The sequence below is a fragment of the Panthera tigris genome, chromosome B2 (genome assembly GCF_018350195.1).
Source record: "Panthera tigris isolate Pti1 chromosome B2, P.tigris_Pti1_mat1.1, whole genome shotgun sequence".
Classification (NCBI taxonomy): Eukaryota; Metazoa; Chordata; class Mammalia; order Carnivora; family Felidae; genus Panthera; species Panthera tigris.
Genome location: NC_056664.1, coordinates 2,524,459 through 2,543,270, shown reverse-complemented (window position 1 = coordinate 2,543,270; position 18,812 = coordinate 2,524,459). Strand labels below are relative to the sequence as shown.

Genomic DNA, 18,812 nt, shown 5'->3' with positions numbered 1-18,812 from the left:
TTTTTTGATGTGAATTATTACATAGAACGACAATGTCTTTGTTTTGTAGTTCCGTTTAATTTTATTTTCAATAATAACATTTCTTTCTCTTCATATATGATCTTTGCTTTTTCCAAGTATTTATCTCTCATATGCAAAGTCATAATATAGGTGTAGTTTATCACTGGACTTTCCTGTATCCTGTCATATCATGATAGTTGCTAGGGACCCATACTTTGCTCCTTTGCCCAGGAAGAACGTGCTCAATATTTCCAGCCAGTTTCAATTACGTAGTTTTCCAGATGAATCCATCCCTCTTACTGCAATCAGTCATTTGATGGTACCAATCATAGATGATGGTTCTAAGTCTAATTTCGCCAGTCTTTAAATGTGGTAAGAAGGAAATGAAATGCAATTTTCCATTAACCTCAGGGGACACATGTCCTTTCTCTTGGAAGATTGCTCTGTGTGGTGCACAAGCTTTAAGAGGGGTGGATGTGGAGAAGGGGAGGAGGAAGGAACAGAGTGACCCAGATCAACAGAACATACTCCTGAGAATCAATGGGAGAAAGCGCTTCCCAGCCTGATCTTTCCCATGTCTGGAGTTACTAAAGGATAATAATTTTCCTGAATTGTAATAAGAACAACAATAGCAGTAACATGGCAGACTATGAGATGAGTGCTGTGGTTCCCTCCCCGCATGCAATCCAGCACGACACTGGGAGCAATTGTACCACTCAGGGACGATGACATTCTTGTGTCTGCTTCAGTGCCCATCTCCTTTGTCTGATATTTTATTTTTCAGCTGAAAATCATAATCATTTTTGTACCTGTCAGATAGATAGCCATTATGTATCCTTTACACATGCACACACACACACACACACACACACACACACACACACATGATCCTGGAAAGCAGCAAATCATATGTACGTGTTCATCTCACCAGGATTTTATCTTTTCTCAACTGTCTTCTTTGTCCTGATTGACATAATATTGTTAACATATACCATGATTTTATTCTAAAAGTGCAGTAGTATATCGGTGTTTTCTTGGGATGAGTTTACATTTTAGTTTTGCTCTTCTTCACTTTGGTAGTGCTTCCTTTATCAGGCACATTAAAAGTTTCTGGGCAATCTATTTCAGGTAAATGTATCGATACGTGTGAGTGTGTGCATGAGACTCAAGCATGGTTTGGTTTCATTTGTTCTTCTGAGCTGGTGTGACTCAGAGGACATGTCCTGTTGTTGCACACTTAGCCTGTCACAAATCACTTTATAATTGTTTCCATTAAGAAAATTTTTCTGCACAGGTTTTTTTTGTGTGGAGACCACTGATCATATGTTTATACGAAATCAAAGGAGGTATAAAATAGTGTGAAATACCAACCCTCTCTTCAAATATTATGAATATTTTATGCCGTTTTGCACCTGTTTCTTTCACACACCAATGGGTCCTCCCCATTGAACCTGATTCAGATTTTAAAGTCTTAGAAGAATTAAAAATGCACGGTATGCCCAACCATTTGAATATGATACAACCGAAGGACTCATTTTCTGATGCCTCTTAGGTCAGAACTATTCATCTTCTTCAGTTACAGTAAGCATTGGATGAAAATAGTCAACACCCAGGCTCGTACCTAGGAATGTGTTTGGTCCAGTGTCACTAACTCTGGAAGGTAGTTCCCAGAAAGGTGATCATTGACGTAATGTGGACAGATGTCTGAGATTTTGTATAATACCAAAATATTGGTTTCTCTATATCTGTCCTTATACTACTATAAGTGTTGCATTGACAGGAAGCTTTGTCAATTTAAACTCATCAAATTTAGATAAACTCTAAACCCAGTTTTCTGCTGCCTGCGCAGATAAGTGGGCGTCGGCAGAGGCCACTGGTCCAGGCAGGAGCATCTGTCCGGCTGAGCCATGGCCTGGGCCCAGGAAGGGCGCCTCCCCGCAGCTGCAATCCAAAGGCCCAAAGATTCCCAGGATGCTTGGAGGCGCCAGCACGGTGAGGACTGAGATGTGAGGGTGTATGCACCTGTCTCTGGGGAGCCCAGGTTCCTGCAGGAAGCCTGCTGGGCCCAGCCCGGGAGGACCCCAGGCAGAAGCCAAGTGCCCCGTGTGCTGGACGAGCGGGGACCCCGGCAGCCCTCGTGTGCACTCAGCCTGTGTGGCGGCTGCAGCCGGCCATCCTGGGCTCACCTACACGACATGTTCCATCGCCCCTCTGCAGTCACTGCTGTCCAGGGGCAGCCTGGAAGGGTGACAGACACTGCCCAGCTCCTTCCCATCCACCAGGAGCAAGGAGAAGGGGCGGGCAGAGACCTCTGTGTGAGAAGCACAACCAGGTCCTGACCCTGCTCCATGAGGAGGACCCGGAGGTGACCCGCGTGCGTGCTGGCGAGGCCCCAGGGCAGACTGCCCCTCGCCGCAGGCCAAGGCTCTCGGGTCCCTGAAAAGCAGGTGGCTGATATGTCAGAGATTAATAAGGATTCAAAGCGAAACACCCTCAGAGTGGAGAAGGAAGGTGCAAAGGAAGGCTGGAATTACCCTCTGAATTTGAGGGCCGGAAGCAACTTCTAGAACGTGGCCAAGTAGCAGTTCTTCCAAGGTTAGCCCAGGAAGAGAAGGACATTCAGTAGAAATGCGGTGCAAACCTACCAGCATTTTCAAAGGACACCTGCACGCACAAAAGTCCTCTGAGTAAAGTAGCAGAGGACAGTGTGCTGTCTGAACGGGACCGGCTGTCACCCATTCAACACTAATGACGTCTGTTTTGAATGAAGAGGAGGAGGCTGCAGGTTTCCTCCCCCGAATCCTGCTTGGCAGAAAAGTGTCTAAAAATTTTGAGTGGACGCTCTCTGAACCCTGAGACAGCACACCCTCTGTTGATTGTCTCTGAGGACAAGAACCAGGTGAGATTTCTTTCAGAGAGAAAACAAAATGTTCCTTTTCTTCCAAAAAGATTTTCAGCCAACACTCTTGTCCTGGGTTTCCCGTCGTCCTGGGTTTCCCACGGTAGGGACCTTAGAGCTGAGAAAGCTGTAGAAAAAAAACCTCCTTTTTCTTTACTAACCCACCACCTCAGCCCACATTCCACTTCGCATTCCCTGCTAACTGCAGCTCCAAACCCCAGTTTTCTTTCTCCTGTCAATTCCACGCTCATCTATTGTCTCTCTGTATATATATATATATATATATATATATATATATATATATATATACACACACACACACACACACACACACACACACACACACACACATACATACAATGGAGTATTACTCGGCGATCAAAAGAAATGAAATATTGCCATTTGCAAGCACATGGATGGAACTGGAAGGTATTATGCTAAGTGAAATTAATCAGTCAAGAAAGACAAAAATCATATGACTTCACTCATATAAGGAGTTTAAGAGACAAAACAGATGAAAACTGGGTAAATACATTCTGAGAACTGAAACTGGAGCCTGATAGGACACCATTCACAAAAATGAGCTTGAAATGGATTAACATGTAAACTAAGACCTGAAAGTGTAAAGCTCCTAGAAGACAACATAGAGAAAACAATTCTTGGCATTGGAAACATTTACAGTTACTAAGTGAGGCTGTTCTAGCATTGTCCTATCTCTAATATAGCCGACTCTTTGTGATCCAAATATCAAAGCAAACACTGAAAGACTGTAACTTCTAAATTTTTTAACTTACTGTGTCTCTAGGCGTATAGTTTGTTCCATGGGGCTCTTGAGTGGTACCAGATTCTACCAATAGCCAATAACCCCACTACCCCCTGGAAAATGTTTTTTTTTTCCTTTCAATGTGACCTGCAGGGATAAACTGTTACCACATAGTCTAGGATGTGTTTGTATCTCAGAACGTATTGGAAATACATCATGTATGAGCCTGGCACTTCTAAGTAGGATAAGCTCAAGGAAACATATTTTCTGGTAGTAATCATCTTCACAAAAGGGTTCAGAGATTGGCCTACAGGTGATTGGATATGGAGCACATTTTGTGCACGAGCATGTCCATGGGTGTATGTGTTTAATAATATATTAATATATATTGCTTCTACCTAAATGAAAAACAAAATGTAACACGTTGTGGCAGACTATGAGGAGAATCATTCTGCGGGTATAGAGATGGTTTTTCTAAGAGGGAGGGTGAAACCTGGGAGAGGTTGATTTCATGCTAGAAAGAACACATTATTAGCCAACCTGCTTCCTTTAAATACATTAAAACCGAGTTCTCACTTGAGATAAGTTACTAAAGAAGCTCTCCAAAGAGAATCTTTCAAACTATTTCATGTTTCCAAGTGCTTGAAATGACGACTTACAAATGTGAGAAAGCATTATGTGTGACCTGCTACCACAGATTCGGGGGGACGGGGCCCTGTCAAAGGCTTTGACCATTGATCAAGACAGGCCATTGATCATGGAGATCCCAAATAACCCAATCAGTAGAAACGTCCACGATGCTTCCCTGAGACTCAACACACAAGTACAACAACTGAACACCCTCATCCTGAAAAGGGGTTGAAACCATTCTCAGAAATGGTTCAGGAAACAGAAGAACTTACACTTCCTAGAGTTCCTGTAGATTTCATTCCCTCCAGGGGTTAAAATAAATCCACCCAACAATGTAAATCAATAGAATTAAATTTTTTAAATGGAGCAAGTGTGGGAACCGAGAGGGGACCCCCAACGTGGACCTCAACAGCATATTGATCACTTTGAATAGAAGAAACTAGGGAAAGAGCAGGTGTGAGGACATCACACCCTCCTCTGTCCCCTGGAAGCAGGAAATATCTCCCAAATGAAAGTCCCCTCCCAGGTCTAAGAAGGAAAAACGACCACCTATCACCACAGGTAGGGACCTTAGAGCTGAGAAGGCTGTAGAAATAAACCTGCTACTTTTTACTAACCCACCACCTCAGCCCACATTCCACTTGGCATTCCCTGCTAACTGCAGCTCCAAACCCCAGTTTTCTTTCTCCTGTCAATTCCACGCTCATCTATTGTCTCTCTATAAAAGGGGTAAAAACCACCTGGTACTTCATTTCTTTGGGTCTTAATGTCCAGGTTGGGCCTCCGTGTGGTGGTAATAAAACTTTGGGTGTTTTCTCCATTTACTCTATCTCATGTCAACTCAATTCCAAAACAGCAGAAAGAGCCATGGGGAAAAAAGGAAATGTCTCCTCCCAGAAGCCAGTGTCCTGTGTCTATGGCCACCTAGGGGAGCCCTTCCCCTGACCCCACTGATCTCCAGTCATTCATCCTCTCCTTTCTGCATCTACACACAGCCCCCCGTTCCCCTGCAAACCACGAGTCCACACACAGGGGTTCCCAGTCTGCACCATAAGGGCTCAAACATGCCACAACACCACTGGGGTGAAAGAGAGCTCTCACCCGTATCACAAAACAAGCATCCAAAAAGCAGTCACCTGTGAAGGGTGGAATTGGCAGGGGTCTGTGACCTGTTCCTGCCTCCTCCAAGAGCCTGGTCAGAGCGGGACTCTGGCAAACAGTAGCTGCGAAATGTGCAGACTAGGAGGTACAGGAGGGTCTCACGGGGGTGACTGCGCTCTGATGACTGACCCAGGAGTGAGTTTAGCAGGATGCAGAGGGCGTGTTCAGAGTGCTGTCACTCTACACTGCACACCCTGCCGTTATGCTAATGCCTGACGGTACTAAGGCCAGGACAGGGCTGCGAAGGTAGAAGGTACGGACACATGAACTCGGAATCTCCCCTCCCTTCTCTGGGCTCACTGGTGCCACAGGGGAGGGCCTGCGGGATGGGTGAAATAGGTGATGGAGATTAAAGAGAGTACGTGTGATGATGGAAATGTGGAATCACTATATTGTACACCGGAAAGGAATATAACACTGTAGGTTAACTCTCATGGAATGACAATAAAAAATTAATTAAAAATAAAATAATAAAAAGCAATTCTATAGACAATTTTTTTGAAAAACAAAGAATTGTGTTTCATAGGGAAAACATTATCACAATGGCGAAATTACACCACAGACTGAGATCTGAATAAATTTATCAGGATGGATGTTAGCAAGATTTCTATCAGCTAAATTCTTTTTCCTACAGTTGCCCTCCTACTTCTGGGGAAAAGCTGTGATCCAGTCAGGCTACGAATGTGTAATAGAGCCATGATCAAACTGCAAGAATAAGCAATAAGCTCCAGCATTTGCTAGAAAATGCTAAAATATTAATATTTATTACAGTGTTCTGGTCGGTTTTTATTCTTCTTTTGCTATGTATTATGGTGTGTGTAACTGTCATTTGCAATTAGCCATGGAAAAGTGTTCCCAAAGGTGGTGAAACAAGAAAATCCTGAGAAACATTTTGAATATTAATAGGATGCAGATGGTCTAGGAACACTAACTCAGCATCTCTGGAGGCTGCAATGTGTCCATGAACTTAGAGTTTGAACACTCACTTGCATAAAAGAGTGAATTAAGGAAGTCCCCATGAGAGTTGTCAGGGGAAATGGTGAGGGCACAGAAATCTGAAAGACCGTGGCATTCAAAGTCTTTCATGACAGGGTCTTCCTCCCCCCCAGTCATCTAGAGTCATAGTCCTGACAGAACACCTTCCTCATTGCTCCCGTCACATCCTTGTTCCGCAGGGTATACACGAAGGGGTTGGCCATGGGGGTGACGATGGTGTAGAAGAGAGAAATGAACTTGCCCTGATCCTGGGAGTAGTTGTTGCTGGGCTGGACGTAAATGTAGATGGCTGTGCCATAGAACAGGGAAACCACTGTGAGGTGGGACCCACATGTCCCAAATGCTTTCCTCTGCCCTGAAGCTGACTTTATTCTTAACACTGCCCTGACTATCTGACCATAGGAGAACGTGATTAATGCCACAGGTATGAGAAGAATGATCACACTGACAAAGAAGATCTCATTCTCATTCTCAGTGGTGTCAACACAGGCAAGCTTGAGCAGCGGGGTGACCTCACAAAAGAAGTGATCTATTTTATTTCTTCCACAAAGTGGTACAAGGAAGATGAGTCCCGACTGCAATGAGGAGTTGGCAAAACCAATGAACCACGACACAGAAGCCATCAGGGCACAGAGACGGGGGTGCATGATCACTGTGTAGTGCAGGGGCCTGCATATGGCTGCGTAGCGGTCAAATGCCATCACCCCTAACAGAATGCATTCTGTGCATCCCAAACCTAGAGAGACGAACAGCTGAGCTACACAGCCAGCAAAGGAGATAGACTTGTCTGCTCCCCTGAGATGAACCAGCAGCTGAGGAACAGTGCTGGTCGTGTAACACAGGTCCAGAAAGCTTAGGTTGGACAGGAAAAAGTACATGGGAGTCTGCAGGTGTGGGTCCAGGCGGGACAACGCAATGATGGTTGTGTTTCCCAGCAGGGTGAGCAGATAGAAGATCAGAAGAACCACAAAGAGGACTCGCTCCAGCTGAGGCCGGTCAGAGAAACCCAGCAGGATAAAGCCAGTGAAAGAACTTCCATTTTTCTGGTCCATCCTTTCTTACCACGTGTTTCCTGTCAAGACCAAGTATTTAGCAAATTTTAAGAGAAATCTTCAAAAAAATCAAAAGTTGGCAGGGGGTGTGTTTATCATGTTTAAGACCAGTCATGAGATTTTATAAGTAACTATTTGAATAAATGGTGTACTCATTACATTGATCAATTAGTTCCACTTTCGTTCGACATTACCATAAAAAGTAAATTGTTAATCAGGAGAGGAGCCAAGATGGCGGAACAGCATGGAAGTTTTTGTGTGTCTTGCATCCATGAAATACAGCCAGACCAACACTAAACCATCCTACACTCCTAGAAAACAGACTGGAGGATTAACACAACACTCTGCACAACCTGAACCACAGAATTCAGCAGGTACGTGGCATGGAGAAGTGAACTTGGGGAATGAGAAGGTGCAGGAAGGGAGGTGCTTTTGCGAGCAGAGAGAGGATGGAGACTGCGGGGGGTGGGGGCGGAGAATACGGGAAAAGCACCCCTCCCCAAAAGCAACTGGAGGAAAGTGGAAAATTGAATAGGCTGCAGGGACTAAACTAAAAAGGGAGAAAGGAGAAAGGAGAGGGTTTAATTTGAATTAAGACTGTAAACAAGGGGAGCACAAAGGCTGCAACTCTGCAGCTCGATACCTGGCAGTGCTCTGGTGGGAAAGGTGAATCCCCAGGAACAGAGTGGGGTCTGGGAGGTTCTCAGGCCACATGGGGAAAAGTGGTTCCACTGCTGAAAGGACATTTGGTAGCAACTGTTGAAGCCACCTGGTCCCAGCAGACCCCGGAAGGCAGCCAACTTCACTGGTTCTGGGGCAAGGTTGTTGACGGTAAAGCCTGGTGCCAGATGTGTGTTGCAATTTTCCATGGTCCCTGAAACACTGAGGCTACACTGTCTCGCGATCTTTCTTTGGGGCGGGCTGGCACCTGGTCAAAGTCTCGGGGCACCAGCAACAGCAGAGTCCAGCGGGCGTTCCTGGGTGCATCTGACATTCGGCCATTGCTCATTTGGCCATTGCTCAGTCAGACCCTCCCACAGAGGGGCGGAATGGGTCAAGGCTGCAGTCCTTCAGAAGTAAGGGGCCGGGGAAAACAGCCGCATCTGAGACAAAACTCGGGAGAGAGGTGCTGCCTGGGGCCTGGTCACAGAGAGTAAAAAAGGGGGGAGTGGAGGAGACCTGAAGACAGAGGACTGGTGCGTGATTGCTACTCTGGGAGAAGAGACGGGGTAGCTGGATGGCGCCATTTTCACCATTCCTGCGCATGCGCATATGCACCTACGAGCACCACAACAATCCACCCCAGTAGGCTAGCAGCGCCATCTAGTGGAGAGCGGAGCTGTTACACCAAGCCCTGCCCAACTGGGCGCACTTTGCTCTTCAAGAACAAAACCTCACCACCAGCTTAATTTAAGCACTATAAAGAGCTACATGGACTGACCTGTAGGGGAAAACGAAGTAGTTTCAGTCCTACTTCAATCTCTTAGCAGGTCCATCTATTCAATTTTCTTTCTTTCTTTTTTATCCTCTTTTACACTTCTTTTTCTTGAATACAGGAAGAGAAAACATTCATTTTTATTTTCAATTTTTATTAAAAATATTTTTCTTTAATTGTCATTACTATATTTTTTACTTTTGTCTAAGTTTTTTCAAATTTTACCTTACTTCCATCATTTTATTTTAGACCACTTCAGTGTATTCACCTTTTCAAATTTTCAAATGATCTCCTTATTTTCTTTTTCCTTTTTTCCCTTTTTCGTTTCTTTTTCTTGAATGCAGAAAGAGAAAAACTTCATTTTTACTTTCAATTTCTATTAAAATGTTTTTCTTTAATTGTTTTGCCATATGTGTGTTTTTATGTAAATTTTTCAAATTCTATTTTACTTCCATCATTTTATTTAGTCTAATACAGTGTATTCACTTTTTCAAATTTTCAAACAATTTCTTTTTTTTCTTTTTCTTTTTTCACTTTTTCATTTCGTTTCTTTTTCTTGAATATAGAAACAGAAAAATTCATTTTTATTTTTAATTTTTATTAAAAATATTTTTCTTTATGTTTTCCTACTATACTATTTAGTTTTGTGTATATTTTTCCAAATTCTATTTACCCCCATCATCTCATTTTAGTCTACTTCAGTGTATTCATTTTTTCAAATTCTCAAATGATTTCCTTTCCCCCTCTTTTTTCTCTCTAATCTGTCAAACCACTTTCAACACCCAGATCAAAACACACCTAGGATCTAGCATCATTTATTCAATTTGTGTGTTTTTAATTTTTTAACTTTAATACTTTTAATTTTAATTGTTTTAATTTTAATTTTTCTACCTCATTAATTCCTATTCTCCCTTCAAAATGACAAAAATGAAGGTATACACCCCAAAAGAAACAGCACGAAGAAATGACAGGCAGGGATTTAACCAACACAGATACAAGCAAGATGTCTGAACCACAATTTAGAATCATGATAACAAGAACTCTGGCTGGAGTCAAAAATAGATTAGAATCCCTTTCTACAGAGATAAAAAGGAGTAAAATATAGCCAGAATGAAATTAAAAATGCTATAACTGAGCTGCAATTAGAGATGGATGCAGCGGCAGCAAGGATGGATGAGGCAGAACAGAGAGTCAGCGATATAGAGGACAAACTATAGAGAATAATGGAGCAGAAAAAAAGAGGGAGATTAAGGCCAAAGAGCATGATTTAAGAATTAGACAAATCAGTGACCATTCAAAGGAACATCAGAATGATAGCGGTCCCTGAAGAGGATGAGAGAAACAGGGGTCGAAAGATGATGTGAGCAAATAAAGTGAAAAACTTTCCTAACCTGGGGAAAGACACAGATATCAAAATCCAGGAAGCATAGAGGACCCTCATTAGATTCAACCAAAACCAACCTCAACAAGGCATATCATAGTCAAATTCACAAATAACTCAGGCAAGGAGAGAATCATGAAAACAGCAAGGGGAAAAAGTCCCTAACCTACAAGGGAAGACAGATCAGGTTTGCAGCAGACCTATCTACAGAAACTCGGCAGACCGGAAAGGAGTGGCAGGATATATTCAGTGTGCTGAATCAGAAAACTATGCAGCCAAGAATCATTTATCCAGCAAGGCTGTCATTCAAAATAGAAGAAGAGATTAAAAGTTTCCCAGACAAACAAAAATTAAAGGAGTTTGTGACCACTAAACCAGCCCTGCAAGAAATTTTAAGGGGAACTCTCTGAGGCAAGAAACAATGAAAAATATAAATAAATAAATAAATAAATACCCAAAGCAACAAAGATTAGAAAGGATCAGAGAACACCACCAGAAACTCCAACTCTACAAGCATCATAATGGCAATAAATTCATATCTTTCAGTACTCACTCTAAATGTCAATGGACTCAATGCTCCAATCAAAACACATAGGGTAACAGAATGGATAAGAAAACAAGACCCAGCTATATCCTGTTTACAAGAGACACACTTTAGACCTAAAGACACCTTCAGATTGAAAATAAGGGGATGGAGAACCATCTATCATGCTAATGGTCAACAAAAGAAAGCCGGAGTAGCCATACTTATATCAGACAATCTAGACTTTAAAATAGACTCTATCAAGAGATGCAGAAGGGCATTATATTGTAATCATGGGGTCTATCCACCAAGAAGAACTAACAATTGTAAATATTTATGTGCCAAATGTGGGAGCACCCAAATATATAAAGCAATTAATCACAAACATAAACAAACTCACCGATAGTAATACCATAATAGGAGGAGACTTCAATACCCCACTCACAACAATGGGCAGATCATCTAAACAAAATACCAACAAGAAAACAATGGCTTTGAATGACACACTGGACCAGATGGACTTAACAGATATATTCAGAACATTTCATCCTAAAGCAGCAGAATATACATTCTTCTTCAGTGCACATGGAACATTCTCCAGAATAGACCATATGCCGGGACACAAATCAGCCCTAAGTAAGTACAAAAAGATAGAGGTCATACTGTGCATATTTTCAGATGACAATGCTATGAAACTTGAAATCAACCACAAGAAAAAATTTGGAAAGGTAACAAATACTTGGAGACTGAAGAACATCCTACTAAAGAATGAATGAGCTAACCAAGAAGTGAAAGAGGAAATTAAAAAGTATAGGGAAGGCAATGAAAATGATAACAGCACAACCCAAAAACTCTGGGATGCAGCAAAGGCAGTCATAAGAGGAAAGTATACAGCAATCCAGACCTTCCTAAAGAAGGAAGAAAGATCTCAGATACACAACCTAACATTACGCCTTAAGGAGCTGGAAAAAGAATGGCAATGAACCCAAAACCAGCAGAAGACAGGAAATAACAAAGATTAGAGCAGAAATTAATGCAATTGAAACCAAAAAAACCCACAGTAGAACAGATCAATGAAACCAGAAGCTAGTTCTTTGAAAGAATTTAAAAAAATGATAAACCACTAGGAAGTTTGATCAAAAAGAAAAAGGAAAGGGCCCAGATAAATACAATCAAGAATGAAAGAGGAGAGATCAAAACAAACACAGCAAAAATAAAAACAACAATAAGAGAATATTATGAGCAATTATACGCCAATAAAATGGGCAATCTGGAAGAAATGGACAAATTCCTAGAAACATATACACTACCAAAACTGAAACAGGAAGAAATAGAAAATTTGAACAGACCCATAACCAGTAAGGAAATCGAATTAGTAATCAAAAATCTGCCAAAAAACAAGAGTCCAGGGCCAGATGGCTTTCCAGGGGAATTCCCAAATATTTAAGGAGGAGTGAACACGTATTCTCTTGAAACTGTCCCAAAAAATAGAAATGTAAAGAAAACTTCCAAACTCTTGCTATGAAGCCAGCATTACCCTGATTCCAAAACCAGACAGAGACCCCACTAAAAAGGAAAACTATAGACCAATATCCCTGATGAACATGGATGCAAAGATCCTCAACAAGATATTAGCCAACCGGCTCCAACAGTACATTAAAAAAATGATTCACCACGACCAAGTGGGATTTATACTTGTGATGCAGGGCTGGTTCAATATCCACAGAACAATTAACGTGAGTCATCACATCAATAAAAGAAAGGACAAGAACCATATGATCCTCTCAATACATGCAGAGAAAGCATTTGACAAACTACAGCAAACTTTCTTAATAACAACCCGCAAGAAAGTAAGGATAGAAGGAGCATACTTCGAGATCATAAAAGCCATATATGAATGACCCAGCGCTAATATTGTCCTCAATGAGGAAATACTGAGAGCTTTTCCCATAAGGTAGGGAACAAGACAGGGATGTCCACTCTCGCCACTGTTATTCAACATGGTATTGGAAGTCTTAGCCTCTGCAATCAGACAACACAAAGAAATAAAAGGCATCCCAATCAACCAGGAGGAGGTCAAACTTCACTCTTTGCAGATGACATGACACTCTATATGGAAAACCCAAAAGATGCCACCAAAAAGCTGCTAGAATTGATTCATGAATTCAGCAAAGTTGCAGGATATAAAATCAACACACAGAAATCGGTTGCATCCCGAAACACCAACAATGAGGCAACACAAAGAGAAATCAAGGAATCTATCCCATTTACAGTTTCACAAAAAACCATAATATATCTACGAATAAATCTACCAAAGAGGTGAAAAATCTATACACTGAAAACTATAGAAAGCTTATGAAAGAAATTGAAAAGGACACACGAAAAAATGGAAAAAGATTCCATGCTCCTGGATAGGAAGAACAAATATTGTTAAAACGTTGATACTACCCAAAGCAATCTACATATTCAATGCAATCCCTATCAAAATAGCACCAGTGTTCTTCACAGAGCTGGAACAAATAATCCTAAAATTTGTATGGAACCAGAAAAGACCCCGAATAGCCAAAACGATCTTGAAAAACAAGATCACAATCCCAGACTTCAAGCTCTACTAAAAAGTTGTAATCATCAAGACAGTATGGTACTGGCACAAGAACAGACACTCAGATCAGTGGAACAGAATAGAGAACTCAGAAATGGATCCACTAACGTATGGCCAACTAATCTTTGACAAAGCAGGAAAGACTATCCAATGGAATAAAGACAGTCTCTTCAGCAAGTGGTGCTGGGAAAACTGGACGGTGACATGCAGAAGAAGGAACCTGGACCACTTTCTTACCCCAGACACAAAAATAAACTCAAAATGGATGAAAGACCTCAATGTAAGACAAGAAGCCATCAAAATCCTCGAGAAGAAAGTAGACAAAAACCTCTTTGATCTTGGCCACAGCAAGTTCTCACTCAACACATCTCTGGAGGCAATGGAAACAAAAGCAAAAATGAACTACTGGGACCTCATCAAAATAAAATCTTCTGTACAGTGAAGAAAACAAACAGCAAAACTAAAAGGCCACAGGCTGAATGGGAGAAGATATTTGCAAATGACATATCAGATAAAGGGTTAGTACCCAAATTTTCAAAGAGTTTATCAAACTCAGCACCCAAATAACAAATAATCCAGTGAAGAAATGGGCAAAAGACATGAATAGACACTTCTCCAAAGAAGACAACCAGATGGCCAACCGACACATGAAAAAAATGCTCAACATCACTCATCATCAAGGAAATACAAATCAAAACCACAATGAAATACCACTTGACACCTGTCAGAATGGCTAACATTAACAATTCAGGCAACAACAGATGTTGGCCAGGATGCGGAGAAAGAGGATCTCTTTTGCTTTTTTGGTGGAAATGCAAGCTGGTGCAGCCACTCTAGAAAACAATGTGAAGGTTCCTCAAAAAACTAAAAATAGAACTAGCCTACAACACAGCAATTGCACTACTAGGCATTTATCCACGGATACAGGTGTGCTGTTTCAAAGGGACATATGCACCCCCAGGTTTATAGCAGCACTCTCAACAATAGCCAAAGTATGGAAAGAGCCCTAATGTCCATCGATGGATGAATGGATAGAGAAGATGTGGTATATATATACAATGGCGTATTATTTGGCAATCAAAAACAATGAAATCTTGCTATTTGCAACTATGTGGATGGAACTAGACGGTATTATGCTAAGTAAACTTAGTAAGAGAAAGACAAAAATCATAAGACTTCACTCATATGAGGACTTCAAGAGACAAAACAGATGAACATAAGGGAAAGGAAACAAAAATAATATAAAAACAGGGAGGCGGACAAAACAGAAGAGATTCGTAAATATGGAGAACAAACTGAGGGTTACTGGAGGGGTTGTGGGAAGGGGGATGAGCTAAATGGGTAAGGGACACTAAGAAATCTACCCATGAAATCACTGTTGCACTATATGCTAACTAATTTGGATGTAAATTTAAAAATATAAAAAATAAAATTAAAAACAAGAAAGCCTCAAAAAAATAAATCATTAATATTTAATGTAAGAAAAATCAAATGATGGGCCTTGTGTTCCCATCAGTGATAGGAATATAAGTTCTTTCAGTCTGTGCTTACTAGGACTTAAAGTACTATAAAATGTACGTACGTTCCAGACTTAAGTTATGTAAAAATGTATAAGGGAAGAGAGGAAGAGCTATCAGAAAGAATCAGAAAGAAATGCAGAGATGAGAGATGTTATTATAAATATGTGTCTCATGATTCTACACAACTGGATTTGCACACACCACGTGTGCCTAAAACAGAATATGATGACACCTGGGTGGCTCAGTGGGTTAAGCATCTGACTCTTGATTTCAGCGGGGACCATGATCTCATGTTTTGTGGGTTCAAGCCCTGTGTTGGACTCTTCACTGACAGCCCTGACCCTGCTGGGGATTCTGTCTCTCTCCCTCTCTCTCTGCATCTCCCTGCTCCCTCACTCTTCTCTTTCTTAAAATAAACAAACATTAAAAAATACATAGGTATGTCTCTCTCTCTCTCTCTCTCTCTCTATATATATATATATATGTATATATGTGTGTGTATATATATATATGTATATATACACATATATATATAAAGACCACATACTGTGGAAAAAGCATATATACACACATATATATACATATATATATATATATATACACATATATATAAAGACCACACACTGTGGAAAAAGCATTCTGATATAGGAACTTATGAACAAGACAGTACTTACACGAAGAATTCAATTACATTCAAAATCTCACCACTATTTCTGCATAAACATTTTGGCAGTATTACCTCTCTAACTAATGTATTATATTTGGGAAAGACACAGTTTCTTTTCTTTTTTTTTTCTTTTTTTTTCTTTTTTTTTTTTTTTTTTGCTATGGTAGTAAAACAATTAAAAAAATCAGACAGAACCCGAAAAACCACCATTCAATTACAGTGCTCAACTTTTCCCTGAAAAATGCCTCTAATTACCATACCAATTTAACAGGAACTCGGAAAATTCATTGGCCATGCAGAGCCAGCTGGAATCAGAACTCTAAAATCCATTGACCAACACTTTCCTCTTCCTTCTACAGATTTCCATTGCACATATTACCAATTAGAGTTGGTAAAATTCCTCAAAGAGGTAGGATTATTCCTTATTGACATCCTAATCAGAATAAAATTTTAGAAAGTTATCCAACCATGTAATTATGTACAACCTGACATGTTTTTCATCACTCCCTAGGATAAAATAAAGAGATAAAGACACAGAGATAAAGACAGATACATTCTAAATCAATGACGGGTCAAAGAGCTATAATGCAAAACTTAAAGTAGTATAAGGAAAGGCATAAAGAAACCAATATTTTGGTATTATACAAAATCAGACATCTGTCCACATTACGTCAATGATCACCTTTCTGGGAACTACCTGGCAGAGTTAGTGACACTGGACCAAACACATTGCCAGGTTCGAGGCAGGGTGATGACCATTTTCATCCAATGCTTACTGTAACTGAAGAAAATGAATAGTTATAGACTGACCTGAGAGGCATCAGAAAATGAGTCCTTCAGTTGCATCATACTCAAATGGTTGGGCATATTGTGAATTTTTATCTTCTAAGACTTTAAAATCTGAATCAGGTTTGGGGGAGGACCCATTGATGTGTGAAAGAAACAAGTTCAAAACGGGCATAAAATATTCATAATATTTGGAGGGAGGATTTGGTATTTGACACTATATTATACCTCCTTTAATTTCATATAAACTTATGATCAGTGGTCTCCACACAAAAAACCTATGCAGAAAAATTTTCTGAATAGAAACAGTTATAAAGTGATTTGCGACAGGCTGAGTGTGCAACAACATGACGTGTCCTCAGTCACACCAGCTCAGAAGAACAAATGAAACCAAACCATGCTTGAGTCTCATGCACACACGCACACATATCGATACATTTACCTGAAATAGATTGCCCAGAAACTTTTAATGTGCCTGATAAAGGAAGCACTACCTAAGTGAAGAAGGGCAAAAATAAAATGTAAACTCATCCCAAGAAAACACCGATATACTACTGCAACTTTAGAATAAAATCATGGTATATGTTAACAATATTATGTCAATCAGGACAAAGAAGACAGTTGAGAAAAGGTAAAATCCTGGTGAGATGAACATGTACATATGATTTGCTGCTTTCCAGGATCGTGTGTGTGTGTGTGTGTGTGTGTGTGTGTGTGTGTAAAAGAATACATAATGGTTATCTATCTGACAGGTACAAAAATGATTATGATTTTCAGTTGAAAAATAAAATATCAGACAAAGGAGATGCTCACTGAAGAAGACACAAGAATGTCATCGTCCCTGAGTGGTACAATTGCTCCCAGTGTCGTGCTGGATTGCACGCGGGGAGGGAACCACAGCACTCATCTCATAGTCTGCCATCTTACTGCTATTGTTGTTCTCATTACAATTCAGGAAAATTATTATCCTTTAGTAACTCCAGACATGGGAAAGATCAGGCTGGGAAGCGCTTTCTCCCATTGATTCTCACGAGTATGTTCTGTTGATCTGGGTCACTCTGTTCCTTCCTCCTCCCCTTCTCCACATCCACCCCTCATAAAGCTTGTGCACCACACAGAGCAATCTTCCAAGAGAAAAGACATGTGTCCACTGAGGTTAATGGAAAATTGCATTTCATTTCCTTCTCACCATATTTAAAGACTGGCGAAATTAGACTTAGAACCATCATCTATGTTTGGTACCATCAAATGACTGATTGCAGTAAGAGGGATGGATTCATCTGGAAAACTACGTAATTGAAACTGGCTGGAAATATTGAACACGTTCTTCCTGGGCAAAGGAGCAAAGTATGGGTCCCTAGCAACTATCATGATATGACAGGATACAGGAAAGCCCAGTGATAGATTACACCTATATTATGACTTTGCATATGAGAGATAAATACTTGGAAAAAGCAAAGATCATATATGAAGAGAAAGAAATGTTATTATTGAAAATAAAATTAAACGGAACTACAAAACAAAGACATTGTCATTCTATGTAATAATTCACATCAAAAAATTATATAATTCAATGACATGTCAGAAGAACGCAGTGTTCCAATAATAATTAAGAGAACTGAATCAAATGTGAGAGGTTAAATACTTAGTACTGACACACATAAGGTGATAGAGTAGGAATTTCCAATTACCATAATAGCTCAATGCTGACATACAATTCTAAGTTTTAGTGGAAAAAACATATAGTTTCACAAAACTGGATACTAGTCTATGCACACTACACATCTTAAAGGAAAAGATCTCAAGCTAATGTCTCTAAGACATTTCAAATATATAACATTCACTGATATATTTGGCATACACACGCTGCCCTATCTGGTTCCTGAATGAATCCTGAAAAAGTGGGGGCAAGATTTCCACAGCCTCAGGGCTATGACTGAATCGCTGTTGTTTTCTTGATGCTTCTGTCTCATGGGTCTGAGCTGACCTCAGACATATGAGAAGAGCCCTTGGATGATGATGGGGGACGAGCAAATGAGGGGAATGCAGCCATCACTACATAGGAAATGACACATGTGATGAACATTGACTGGGCTGTAGGGCAGGTTCTATGGAAGACGATGAAGTACAATTTCCACTGCGTGTTGTTTATTCAGGGAATGCTCTCGGGAAAATGGGGTGAGGGAAGGAAAACAGCAGAGAATGTTGCTAAGCAAGGATGTGGTCTCCAGTGGAACAGAGCAGGAGACTGATCCCATGAGAAGCTGGCCAGAACTCTCCAGCAGAACCATCCATCTGTGATGGTAGAAACTCTCTGTCCTCACTTTCCAATACTATGCCCACTCTCTACCTGTCATACCTGAGGATTTTAAATGTCCTAGCTAAGAAACTCAATTT

General features: G+C 40.6%; 1 protein-coding gene across 1 annotated transcript; it reads right to left on the bottom strand.

Annotated features, from left to right (window-relative positions):
* Positions 1-6,562: 6,562 nt before the first annotated feature.
* On the bottom strand, positions 6,563-7,501 carry LOC122238498 (putative olfactory receptor 2B8). The gene has a single exon (XM_042985488.1). It carries the CDS (start codon positions 7,499-7,501, stop codon positions 6,563-6,565), a length of 939 nt encoding a protein of 312 aa, XP_042841422.1.
* Between the last annotated feature and the right edge of the window lie 11,311 nt (positions 7,502-18,812).